The 12,239-nt window shown below is 39.1% G+C and overlaps 2 protein-coding genes across 4 annotated transcripts; one reads left to right on the forward strand and one right to left on the reverse strand.

The window, feature by feature from the left end:
* The first annotated feature begins 223 nt into the window (after positions 1-223).
* On the forward strand, positions 224-5,095 carry LOC102305421 (glutamate-rich protein 6). 3 transcript variants are annotated; one of them, XM_005912825.3, is made up of 10 exons: positions 224-583; positions 1,507-1,633; positions 1,734-1,820; positions 1,913-2,103; positions 2,226-2,290; positions 2,434-2,600; positions 3,148-3,230; positions 3,382-3,540; positions 3,732-3,945; positions 4,254-5,095. In XM_005912825.3, the coding sequence occupies exons 1-10, from the start codon at positions 435-437 to the stop codon at positions 4,506-4,508; spliced, it is 1,497 nt and encodes a 498-aa protein (XP_005912887.1). In that variant the 5' UTR covers positions 224-434; the 3' UTR covers positions 4,509-5,095. The 3 variants fall into 3 exon arrangements, with proteins under 3 accessions (XP_005912887.1, XP_042074891.1, XP_042074888.1); XM_042218957.1 differs by having other exon boundaries at positions 225-583; positions 1,505-1,578; positions 1,676-1,820; XM_042218954.1 differs by having other exon boundaries at positions 225-583; positions 1,505-1,578.
* selenot1a (selenoprotein T, 1a) lies at positions 5,096-11,992 on the reverse strand. The gene is made up of 6 exons (XM_005912826.3): positions 11,805-11,992; positions 10,905-11,015; positions 7,603-7,729; positions 6,039-6,126; positions 5,736-5,902; positions 5,096-5,618 (listed from the first exon to the last, which is right to left on the reverse strand). Exons 1-5 carry the CDS (start codon positions 11,936-11,938, stop codon positions 5,778-5,780), a joined length of 585 nt encoding a protein of 194 aa, XP_005912888.2. The 5' UTR covers positions 11,939-11,992; the 3' UTR covers positions 5,096-5,618; positions 5,736-5,777.
* Positions 11,993-12,239: the final 247 nt, after the last annotated feature.

Consider the following 12,239-nt stretch of genomic DNA (forward strand, 5'->3'; position numbering starts at 1 on the left):
AAACAAAAAAAAAATAAATGCACAACCGCTGTCCCATCTAAAAATAGTATTAATGTGGCATGTGTTCAGAAACCTCTGCTACTCATAAATGGAAGGCGCAAAAACAATTTCGGTCACGGAAGCGAGTTTCAGCTGCAGTTTCCAAGCTGACCAATGAAAACTGGGGATCAACCTCTTACGTGCTTAGAAAATATCGAGAATTTGAACATCTACGATGCCATGGCAACCACCAAAGCTCCACCTGCTGGTGAAGCTGCAGAAAGGCTGTTAAATGAACCACTGAGGTGGGATTATTCCCTGCCTCCAAATCCTTTGCAAACACTAGATTACCATATTTACACATTACAATAATTGTGGAAAGGTTTTGGCTTTTTTAAAATCCGGGGTCTTACCATAGATTTTACTGTTTATTAGAAATTTATGTCAGAACGCTTATGAATGTTAGCATAACCAGTCAGACAGCAACACAGATGAGGTCTGCTGTTATGTTTACACATTGCCATACAGCTATTTCATCTCCATGGTTACTAACAACACCGGCTAGTCTGAAGAATCGCTCAATACTTGACTACCACTGCGGCAAGTACGTGGTGTTTTATTGTCGTGCTGTCTTCAGCTTATCTTCATATCTTCATAGACTATGTATAGAGGTGTTTGTTTTCACCAACTGTCAGCTTTGTCTGTCTTTTTTCCCTCCTTAAATGATGACTGCTTTTATATATGTAAAAAATATATTAGACGTATTATACTTGGGTGTGTATGTGTTAGGAATAAGTTTTGATTCCTGGTAGCACATGAGACTAGCTCATTGAGCTGAGGATGGATTGTTTTATCTTGGGATAAAGACACTAAACACAGTCAAGACAAAAAGATGAAGTCCAGCTTTTCCTGCAAGTCTGTTCAAAGTACTAAAATATCTCCTACATGTACATTGACTGGTCACTTTATTAGATTGGTGGATCTTCTTTTGGCTTCAAAACTGCCTTGACTCTTCTTGGCACAGAGACAACAAGGTGCTGGAATCATTCCTCGGATAATTTGGTCCATGTTGATATGATAGCATCACACAGTTGCTGCAGATTTGTCAGCTGAATCCCTGATTGCACCACATCCCAAAGGCCCTCTACTGGACTAAATCACCCTTTATAACCATTCTATTGTTCAGTTTGAACTTCAGCAGGTTATCTTGACCACATCCACATTGGCTGGTTAGATGTAAGTGGTTGAACAGGAATACCTAATGAAGTGGCCAGTGAGTGTATATTTATAAATACATACCAACACTGTTAACAGTTCTCTTATTCAGACTTCTGTGTTTCATTAAATGGCACTGCTACATTAGCTCGTGATCTACTCCATGTTCCAGACGACCATATAAGACCTTGATTGGTTTCACATGGTCATATAATAATCTTGATATTATTATATGGATTAATATCTCACTCTTTCTAAAATCATTGAATGTTTCCTTTTATTTGTCATTTTTTTCTCTTTGTCTGGTAAGAGGATGCGATGCAGTTGCCCAAAACCTGTCAGTGACCCACCCACCTATTGTATCAGAGCTGCGGGAGTTCTGAGGTACAATCGTGAGTCTGACAATCACAGGATGAATTTAACAACTTTTCCCCAAAGGGTAAAAATAAATTAAAAGTCAAATATCTCCTTACTTTTTAAGGAAGGAAGCAAGGTGGTACAGATAATGTTACTCTGATAAAAAAAAAAATGTTATTCAGTCCCAGACAGAATACCCAGCACAATGTGAGTACTGTGGGGAAAAGGCTCATCCTCTACTTGTTCTAACATGGGTACATAATCCTGAGGTGAGGCAGATTGTAAATGGTCAAGTCAAAATCCCTAAATTCACCTATTGTACTACATGACCTCCTTACCCCCTCCTCTGTGTCCATCACAGACCCACTTCTGTTGTGCTCAGCGGCAGCAGCTATGTCAAATCCTGGTGAAGCAGAGACTTTTGTTTGAGGAGCGATCTAACCTAACCTTTGGTAATCTAACTTCAAAAGACCAGATGGAAATTCTGTATCACAAATCCAGAGAGAGTGAAGCTTACCACAAGTTTATGAAAGGCTTTCTGAGAAAACCTAGGTACACATTTGCATGATTTTGCATGAAAATGCCTGTAAACAGAATGAAAGTAGGAACAGAAATATGACTCAAATAATGTGCAAAATTAATATGAGTAGCGTTTATTTTGTATTTTTTCATAGAATACAATCAAGAGAATCTACAATCTACGGTGGTTACCCAGTTAATCTGCTTGCAGGGAAGACCTGTGAGTAGTTAGCAACATTCACACTGGAAGCCTGAAACTTTTGCATACAGTCATAATAAACAGACAGACAGACAGACAGGTAACTGCATCTTGATTTTATAAAGCTCTGTGAAACTAACGCAGTCTATTTTGCTATTGTTTAGCTTTCTCTGCACCAGGGGTCTTCAGGTTAAGACTCTCACATGCTCCAGGAAAGGGGACAACGTATTGCAGTAGCACAAGTGAAAAATGCTTAAAAATGGAAGAGGAGGAGGTGTTGCTCCCTTTTTATGATTGGAAACCAGTTCAGTTTGGCATATGTAATCATCAGGTAACATGCAAATTAATATTACTTCTATTTTTCATGACCCACAGAGCTTGTTTTGTCTTATTATATTGTAAATATATGACGTTTTTCCAACACAGAGGTTTCATTTATGTTTGAATAGAGGCCTCAGACAGCTGCATTACACACTAATACAATGCCCCCATGTGGTCACACTGTGTCTACATAATACATTGAACCCAAAACCTTCACAAATGCAAGACTTTATTATTACGCTAAATAGTATTATTATTTATAAAGAGAAACTACTCAGTTTTAGTATCGTAAACTAGTAAAGCTGGGTAAAAAGGCCAAAAGACAATCAAAATGACCCTGCAGAGGCTGACGAGTTTAGACATTGAAAGAGAACTTGAATGTAGAGGTAAATTTGCAATAAAGCAACCCTCCCACTTCTTTCAAACTCCACACTATTAGGTTATAAGAATAATAATTGTTTTTTAAAAATAATTTTTCAAAAGTCCATGTTATTGTGTGCAAAATAGAATTTCTAGACATGCTAATTTCTTCTTTTGAACTTTATCTGTATTCATAGGTGGGGTCTGGAGTTTTACAGAAATTTTATTCCAGTGGCATCACATTCCTTACCATGTTCCCTGGTGGCTCTGCTCAGGTCTTGTATCCTCTCAGATTTGATCAGATTGATCATGAGACTTTGCGGAAGTGATTTAAAAATGCACAATTTAAACATTAAAGAAATCCAGTGAATTCCAGTTGAATTGAATATCCTCTATAGTCAGTGTTCCTGTCCTTACCAGCTTGGTTACAGTTATCCCTCTGGCCTCTTGGCTGTACTTATCGTCGTCACTGAACACAATGGAAGAGTTTGTATAGTGTATGACGACGTATGTGCCCCTAATCAACAAATCAGAGCTATATTCCAGTCTGATGGCAGAGCGACATGCTATCACACCAATGGAAACATATGGTAGATAGCATTTTTTTAATATTTACCATTTATTAAATATTGCCTCTTTAAATTATATTATTAGCCATATAGTTTTTGTCTATGGGGTGTAAATGTGATATTTAAAATTTGCACAGGTGAGCATAAATACATAATGGCAATGAGCTACAGTCCATTTATATGCATGTATTTTTTCTGTACTCGCATTGCAGGCTGTCCTTAAACATGTCTGGTGGCCGATGCTTAAACAATGCAGGCAATGTAACTTGTAAGTGGAGCTGGGGTACTCCCACGCCCCTGCAGCCCATCTTTCTGTCCCTCAACAAAACTGTTGGAGTTCGAGTCCTGGGGAACAAACAAGTGTTTGTTTCCTTCTTGGCAGGCAGGCAACAGGCTAAGTTCAGTGTGGGTACCTGCTGCGCTCAGGTAAGACTGAAGTACTGTGCAACTAGTCTGCATATTGTGAACTGGCTATTTTATAGAATTAAACATATGACAAAACATAAGGGCTAAAATGGAAAAACAAAAATTGGAAAATATGTTCATTTTGAGTATGACACTGGAATAAGTCTAAAAGTTTGGATATGGGTATGCATTACTACCAGTTTTCTGATGTCTTTCTTTATGAAAGCAAATATTTTAACATTTAACTACACAGAGGGCTTAAATGATTTGCAAAATGACTGTAACAAATGCTAAAGTGCTTCATTAACGTGAAAAAAATCTTTGATTAGGGTGAATACGTGCATACTTCAGGTTCATCGCTCTCTAAAGACGAGCTGCTGGCATTGGCAGCCAAAATCAGGATCCACGCAGCAATTCAGCATCTTCACCAGTACCTGACGACGCCCTTACATCCCCAAAAACTTAAGACTACACCAGCCCATCACTTACAGGTTACTGCTCAAAGGCTCCTGAAAGTCAGTGATGATGTAATGATGAATGACAGTGACAAAGCCTTCATCCTCAAGTGCCTTCAGGATTGTTGATGTATATGTAATATTGGAACATGATGACAGTGACTGGGGGAGGGGAAAAAAAAAAAAAAGCAAAGCTGGAAAAACATTTTGCATGTCTCATTTTTTTGACTTTAGTTACCAGAAAACGAAAGGAAAAAAGAAAAAACATTTTATGTACTAGCACCTGAGTGCCAGCATGTCGATATATAGAGATAATCCTTATAGCATGCTTGGCTGAATCAGTATTTTCTCATTTAAGGCCAGACTTACCTTTATTTTAAATTCAATTTAAATGGAGCCCGGTTTCACAAAGAGAATATCAAGTAAAGGTATTATACAATTAACCCAATAAATGACTTTCATTACTCCTTGTCTAAATAAAGTCATCTGTTGCACATTAACCACTTTATTTCTTTTAGGCTGGTCTTGTAGTTGTTTTTTTTAAATTTCTCCTCTCTTTTGCCTCGTAATATAAAAATCAGTGTAGAGCTTCCCGAAGATTTGATAATCAGGTTGTTACTCCAGATATTTCATACCATTGCATAGTATACCCACAGTAAATTATAAGCCTGATGACAACAGATGCGTTAGTATGTCAACTCAACACCACACAGCAGTTTCAGAGTTAAATAGTTAACAATATGTTTTATTAATCTTCTTAGTTTCCTCCAAGGTTTGTAAATATAAAAATTCAGAAATCATACCAACAGGTTCCCAATGTTATTTTCACAACAGTGATGACAGACTTTTAAGTGCTGCAAATTTCTACACGGTAAACTACTTGATAAACAAATTTCTACATATGGCTCAGTGGTACAAATGACATTGTTTCGTTTTTTCACCACAGAGATCAAATCATATTCAAATAGTTAAAGACTACAAGAACCAATGTTAACTCTCTCCTTATGGGCTCACTAATATCACCTGGATGAACTCTGTAGTAGTATGAATAGTACAAGAAAATGACAAAATGGCCAGCACTGTTGCCATGGATCCCACTCTGGCGTCAGGGGCGGGTCATCTCTAAGGGGCACAGTGAAGAGTGATGGGGACATCCAGTCTGTGCTAGCAGTGTTCCTGCCTTCAGCGCAGACGTTCATAAACATCACCTCACAGCCCAGTGAGAAACCCACCTCAGACCTAGAAGGGCAGAGAAAGGAGCAGGCCAAATTAAAAAGCATAAACCTTCACTTTAGTAGAAGTGACTCCAAAACAAACAAAAACAAAAAAAAGTCTTTGTCACACGACTGTACTTACATGGATGGGCTTTTAGCTTCAGCTAGGAATTGAACAGTAAGGTTATGAATGGTGGTGGTGCCTTGCGTTCATGTGAACGTTCATCTTCATTTCATTATCCAGGATTTGCACAAGCTGCTGCATGGAGGGCAGGTGACCTGACTCCAATTTGGACCACACTGGTACATCTATAAAAGAATATTTTCATTTTAATTTGTGGGCTAGATTTTGTTCCATCATCTCAAGTTTATGAATGTTATTGCAAGAAAAATTAAATAAAGTCAAATCCACTGGGCACTAAGTACGTGCTAGAATAACACTCACCATTTAATGTGATTTCAAACGCTCCTGTTGACATTAACTGGTTTTCAATCATGTTGCTGAGGAAGAACACCATCATGCAGGCATAAATCTGATGGAGAGGAAAGATTTCTTTTATTTAAACAGAGTCTGCAATGTTCAGTGAGCAGAAATTAGGACAAAAAACCCCACAGGATAAAAGTGTAGTAACAGGTTAGCATGTAGCTGCTTTAAAATATGACGTTCATGCCATCCGTTAGTGTAGCGGTCCCCAACCTTTTTTGCGCCATGGACCGGTTTATGCCCGACAATATTTTCACGGACCGGCCTTTAAGGTATCGCGGATAAATACAACAAAATAAAACTAGTATCGGTACCGAAAAAAAGAAGATTTATTCATAACACACGTGAAAATACCCAGGAAAACCGAGTTAACGATAAAAACGATAACAAAATGACGCTGAAAACTGATAAAAATCCTGAAAACCATACATTTCACACCTGAGCTTCAACTCTCGCGGACCGGTACCAAACGACTCACGGACCGGCACCGGTCCGAGGGTTGGGGACCGCTGCATTAGTGCAATTCAGTAGTCACTCTCAGTGGAGTAACACTTGCCAATATGTTAACATTGTGAAGTATATGGCTATTTCTCAAAATAAATACATTTTAAATCCAAGTCACATATGGGCTCCTGCAGTTATGCCGTTAAGACTTTACTGCAGGTCTAAGTTTTGTTTTATTTGTTACCCGTCTGCAGTTCGCATGACAGGGACTGACAGAGTTGTGCATGCCTGTTTTTGACGCACACTCTTGAGCAGCTCTCCCCATATTGGCTGATGACATTACAGTGCAGTAGGATTACACAACAACAAATGACAGGGCCTGGCACAGTCATTAAAACCAGATTTCTGCTCTCAAGCCAGCTGATTTAGTGATAGCAGTCTAGATTCATGTTAAATATCATGCGAAAGGATTCCATGCATATACCGAAAGCAGCTTTAAAATCAAACACATACTCAGCGGAAGAAAAACTTAAGATAGTCTTTGTTATCAAACATATGTGGCTTAGAAGCAATTTTAAAAGAACAAATTCACTAGCAAAACCAGCCCAAACCAAAATGAATAAGTCTTTATTGTGTATTTAAAGGCAAGAGTTGCTGTTATGCGCTTGGGTTTCAATGGCACAAAAATAGTTTTTAATCTTTTTCAGCCTTCTGTTAAAATGCAAGAATGACCATTATTGCAGGAGGGCTTTTGGGATTTGCCAGGTCTCTAACCCTGGGGATAACAAATCCAAGCCAAACAATACTTAACAAAACAACCAGAAGCCACCAAATGAAGAGCTAATGAAATCCTGCGGGTTTTAGTTGTACTTGGCAGCCTGTAAGTAAACGGAAACTAGAGCCCACCTTTCTTCATTTCTACATGCTACCCACGCCTGTGCTATCTGCAATAACTTGCCAAAACAATGTGCAGCTCCATCTACTGAAAAGCCAGAGTCTGCCGTCTAACACGCTGTTACACATAAAAACACTACAGTAAAAACGCTCCCATAAGGACAGTTTTGATTCCAGGAAACCTTACCTTATTTCCTTGGCCCCATTCCCACATTCCGGGGGCTTGCATACCAAAGAGAGCGAATGGGTCCCTGCCGATGATAATCAGCCCAATCACCAGCAGTTTGAAAACAGACAGGAAGGAAGCAACGTGTCTGTGGAAACAAAACAAAAATATGTTTAGATATGGATTTGAATACAGCTCTTATACGTGATAGCATAAAGCAGACAGAGCTTGTTACTGAAGTAAAGTCTCCCCAAAATCTTTAGTTTTACATTGTGAGACATTGAAAACAATGGTTAAAGACTCTGAGGGGGCTTGATACCATCTCCATTTCTTTTGCACAGCTTTTCTCGTGTGTATTCATTAGAAGCCCAGAAAAATACCTAAGAGTCTCAGTAACACCACACCTTAACTACAACACCTGGGACTGCTACACAAATACATCTCACATGTAATACAAATACAATCCAATTCTCCAGGCAATGATTCCTCAAAATGCCACAGACTAATTATTCAGAAACCAAGTTATAGTCCATCTAAAACGGTAAACACAAAGAAACAGTTCCATAGCAACTAGAATACAATGAGAAAGATTTCATGTGTTATTTATAAGTTCTCTTTTGGACTTTATTATCATAAGTCACAGTGCTGATTGTTGTACAGATGGACTTGTTGGTTTAGCTAAATACCTAATGTTCTGATGCAAGTCTTGATGCATGCTCAATCATCCAGGTAAGTAAATCCCAAAAAGTTGATTCTGTTCATCTGGATGTAGTGTTTTCAGTGGGAGAAACATTTCATCATTCATCCAAGTGACTTCTTCAGTCTCAGCTGACTGCAGGTTTCCCCAACCTTATAAACAGTGCATTGCATTATAACTGAAACCAGCCCACTGATTGAATAATGGGCTGTTAGGTCAGTTCCTTGATCATTAATATGCTGGTTTTAGTTATTATGCATTTACGCATGTCATAGTGCCTGGTACTTTTTTTAGTAAATACTTGACCAGGGGTCTAAGCGATCCGAGCAGGTACTAAAATGTGACATCATCAGACTGCATGCCACCGATTGGCTGGTCAGTAGCATCACTTACCTCGTTCACAAAAATCAAAATCTGGAAATGAGAGAAACAGCTACAAAAACAACGCCGTGTTTCCAGAGTCTAGCGTTCACATCGTGGGATGCTCAGACGTGGTGCTATGACTAGGGATGGGTATTGATAAGATTTTCTCGATTTTGATTCCATTTTCGATTCTGTTTAACGATTCGATTCTTTTTTTTAAAAAAGGAGAACACTAAGGTCGAATAGCTTAGAACTTTTTATATCTTCTCTTTGAACAAGATAAAAAATTTAGGAGTAACATGGCCTTACAAACCCAACAGTGACATCTTAAGAGATCCAGCCTACGGCTCTTCAATGGGGTGTCACAGGGTCCCCAGGGAAAAAAAAAAAAAAAAAAAGTAAAATAATAAAATAAATATTCTTCTGTAGCAATAACAAAGTATAACATAAATTATTCTGTAGTAATTACACAAGAATATCCAGTAATGTTCCTGCCTACAATTAAACACATTCACTTACCATCTGCTGTGGCAAATGGGTGCAAGCCTTTTACCACAATCTTAGTCACTGCTCTGTGACATTTGTCTATCCTGGCCTGAAAGGAGATGATAACGGTAGACTGCAGCGAGAACTGCCAGCATCTGAGCCAGCCAGACTGTCTGTCTGTCTCTCTCATCATGGTCACCTAAATGCACAGTAATGGCAGGTTTTGTAATAAGGCAGATCGCGCTAACATAATATGCACTGTTAGTTGATTATTTACCTGCCGCATTAACGGGAGACAACGTGCAAACGTTACCGCTGCTGCTGGGTCCGAAGCGGAATTAAAAACACGACATTCATTTAAGGTTATCGCGTGTTTTGTGAGCTTTTGCATATTCGTAGTGTTTCCTCCCTTAAATGAAATGTCTACTTCGCAAGTTGCCCTGTTGTCATCTGTTCTCGTAAAGTATAATCAAACTTTTGAGCGTTTGAGCCGCCATGTTTCCTGCCAGGTAAATGACGCTCCGCAACGTGGTGACGTCATTCGGGGCGACTGGAATCGATAAGGGAATCGTTTGCAAAAATGGCAAACAACTCCAACTCCAAGGAATTTAAACAGTGGGAACCGGTTCTTAACAAGAACCGGTTTTCGATACCCATCCCTAGCTATGACGACAGTCACGTGTGTTAGGTAGCACTGCTTTGTAATAGAAAACCAGTTGATCCAAGTCTAGGTGTGGTAATCCATGGCCAGTAGGTACTAATGGAAAAGGGGCTTAGGTACCAAAGTACTTGGTACTACAACCTAATGGAAAGTCCTTGAAAATGAGTTGAGCCATGGCGAGCTAATCTTAGTAGGTACAAGTGGAAAAGGGCTATAAGAAATATGGGAAGTGGTGGATTTGGTCATTTGGAACAGATTTTTCATTACCCTCCCAAGTTAAGGCTACATTACTATTAACTAATACCTAATAGACCATTACGTATGTCATATAATCCTACACCATAACAAAGCTATACATTTTTAAAAACTGAAGGAAAAAAAGTGCATGTCCCCACCCACCCATTTACATTTCAGAAGATTTCTGATTTCATTTATGTTGTTTCTTTCTTTTTTTTTTCTTTTCTTTTCTTAATCTTTATAGTTTTTAAACTTCTATTTCTGTAGCTTTTTGACCCGTTATATCTTGTGAAACAAATTTATCTGTAATGCTGACCCTGCATTAACTTAAAATGTGACAAATAAAACTAAAACACTAAAATAGTATGACATTCCACTTAATTTACATTTAAATACTTTAGCTGAAACCATCACATCCATGCCTGTACTGTATACACCAAGGAAGGTATGCAACTTCAGCCCCATGGCCTGAAAATTTAAGCAATTAAGGAATGCATCACAGTTGTTTGGATTACCTGCGGAGAGTACCCATTTTAACATCTTTAAAACTTGGGAATGCAAAATGAAGTAAGCTGGAGTAAAATTAGCCCAGTTCATCTAACAATTTATCTATTGCTGACATTTCGATTTGATTTGTAGACATTTTCTTCATTGGAGTGATTTTAGGACACTGGATCAAAACATCTTTAAAAAGGACAGCAGTTTAAGCAGTGTCTACCAAAACTACCAGACACCAATCCATGGCCAGATATGTTCGTGCTTGAGAATTTCACTTCCTTAGACAAATCACAGCTAATCCCAGGGAGCTTTCAGCCCACTTTAATAAGGCTCGACGTAATCCACTTGTAACAAGGCAGGCAATCTTTCGCTCTCGCTTACCGATACATGGGAACAGGAAGATAGTTCTCCCCTTCAATGCGGATGTCTGGGTACCGCTGGTACAAGGCCTGCGTGTACTCCTCAAACACCCGCTTGTATCCTCAGGAAATGCTGTGGGGGGAAACAAGGATACTGCTAGAAAGCCGAGCACAGTCTAAAGTCAAAACAGGACAGGCTAACAAAGGTTACGTTGATGATTTAGCACGAAGATTTGAATTTTAAACTTCTCTGTTGATCATTTACTCAAAAGTTTTATATGTGACTTGGCAGCAGCGCGTTATCATACATGAAAGCTGCATGTTCACCTTTGTGGGCTGTGTTTGCTTTAGTGACTAGCTTATTTACATTGCAAACGTGGCCTTAAAAAAATACTTTCCTCGTACACAAACGTCAAACAAAGTGAGAGTTTTCAGGTTAGCACACCGCCTCCTGGTCAGGTTAATATTTAGAGTAGTTAGTGGACTAATTTGCCTAAAATCTCCAAGTCTATAAGCAAAAACAATATGTTAAATTTACCAACAATAACTGCAGACCAGTTATTTTACTGTAATCTGGGGAAAAAAAATCCTGTCGTCGTAGCGTAACAATGATAACACATTAACATGACCTATACACAGTAGACGGTTTATTAAAGGTTTAACAGCGGAAGTGGAAGCCATGTTTTCCACCAAATGTTTACGAAAAAAGTGCAAAAAATTATCGACTTCCAGAAAATGATTTCAGTAGAGCTTTTGGCAACTGTTTATTTATTCAGTTTGAACAACCCGGAGCGTTGTTATTTCCTAACAAACATCCGGTAAATTAACCTCCTATCGGCGAGCGTTTATTTTAGGCCTGCGACACTGTTAGCCGGGGGCTAGCGTGCAATGACTCGCCAGTTTTTTTGGCTCATTTGCTTACCAGATTTGAAACCTGAGAAGAGGTCCAGTGGCAAACTGCATCTTCATTTTCTTTATGCCGCTGCTGTCACCAGCCGTGGCACAGCACAGGGAAAACACCCCCAAAACCAGGAGTGAGAACCGTATCCACTTCATGGCTATCCTCTTCGACGGTCTCTTCCTTAACCCGTCGTACGCAGGCAGGTTAATCTGTACATTTCGCTTCTGGTTGGTCCCTCCTTTTCCTCTTCATCCAATCGCAGGTTTTAACTAGTACTGGTTTCATCTTTAGCACCACCTCCCGCTCTGGCAGTTCAACTGATTGACAGAGCCTTTGGGCTAATAAAATATAACAACATGGATCACCTCATCTTAACCTCCTAAGACCCGAACTCTTCTACGGCATGCATTTTTAATTTCTCTTTGATAATTGGGGCATATTGGGCCCCAATGAACG

Source organism: Haplochromis burtoni, unplaced genomic scaffold, assembly GCF_018398535.1.
Source record: "Haplochromis burtoni strain Fernald_Lab_line unplaced genomic scaffold, NCSU_Asbu1 Contig_3, whole genome shotgun sequence".
In the NCBI taxonomy this organism is placed as follows: Eukaryota; Metazoa; Chordata; class Actinopteri; order Cichliformes; family Cichlidae; genus Haplochromis; species Haplochromis burtoni.

What these genes read in the sequence shown, in the direction of transcription:
- LOC102305421 (XM_005912825.3), top strand. Translation starts at nt 435, where the DNA reads ATGAATGTTAGCATAACCAGTCAGACAGCAACACAGATGAGGTCTGCT. An exon ending in GGCTTTCTGAGAAAACCTAG is followed by an intron (nt 2,104 to 2,225) that starts GTACACATTTGC and finishes ATTTTTTCATAG; the next exon opens with AATACAATCAAGAGAATCTA. An exon ending in GGTGGCTCTGCTCAGGTCTT is followed by an intron (nt 3,231 to 3,381) that starts GTATCCTCTCAG and finishes GCTTGGTTACAG; the next exon opens with TTATCCCTCTGGCCTCTTGG.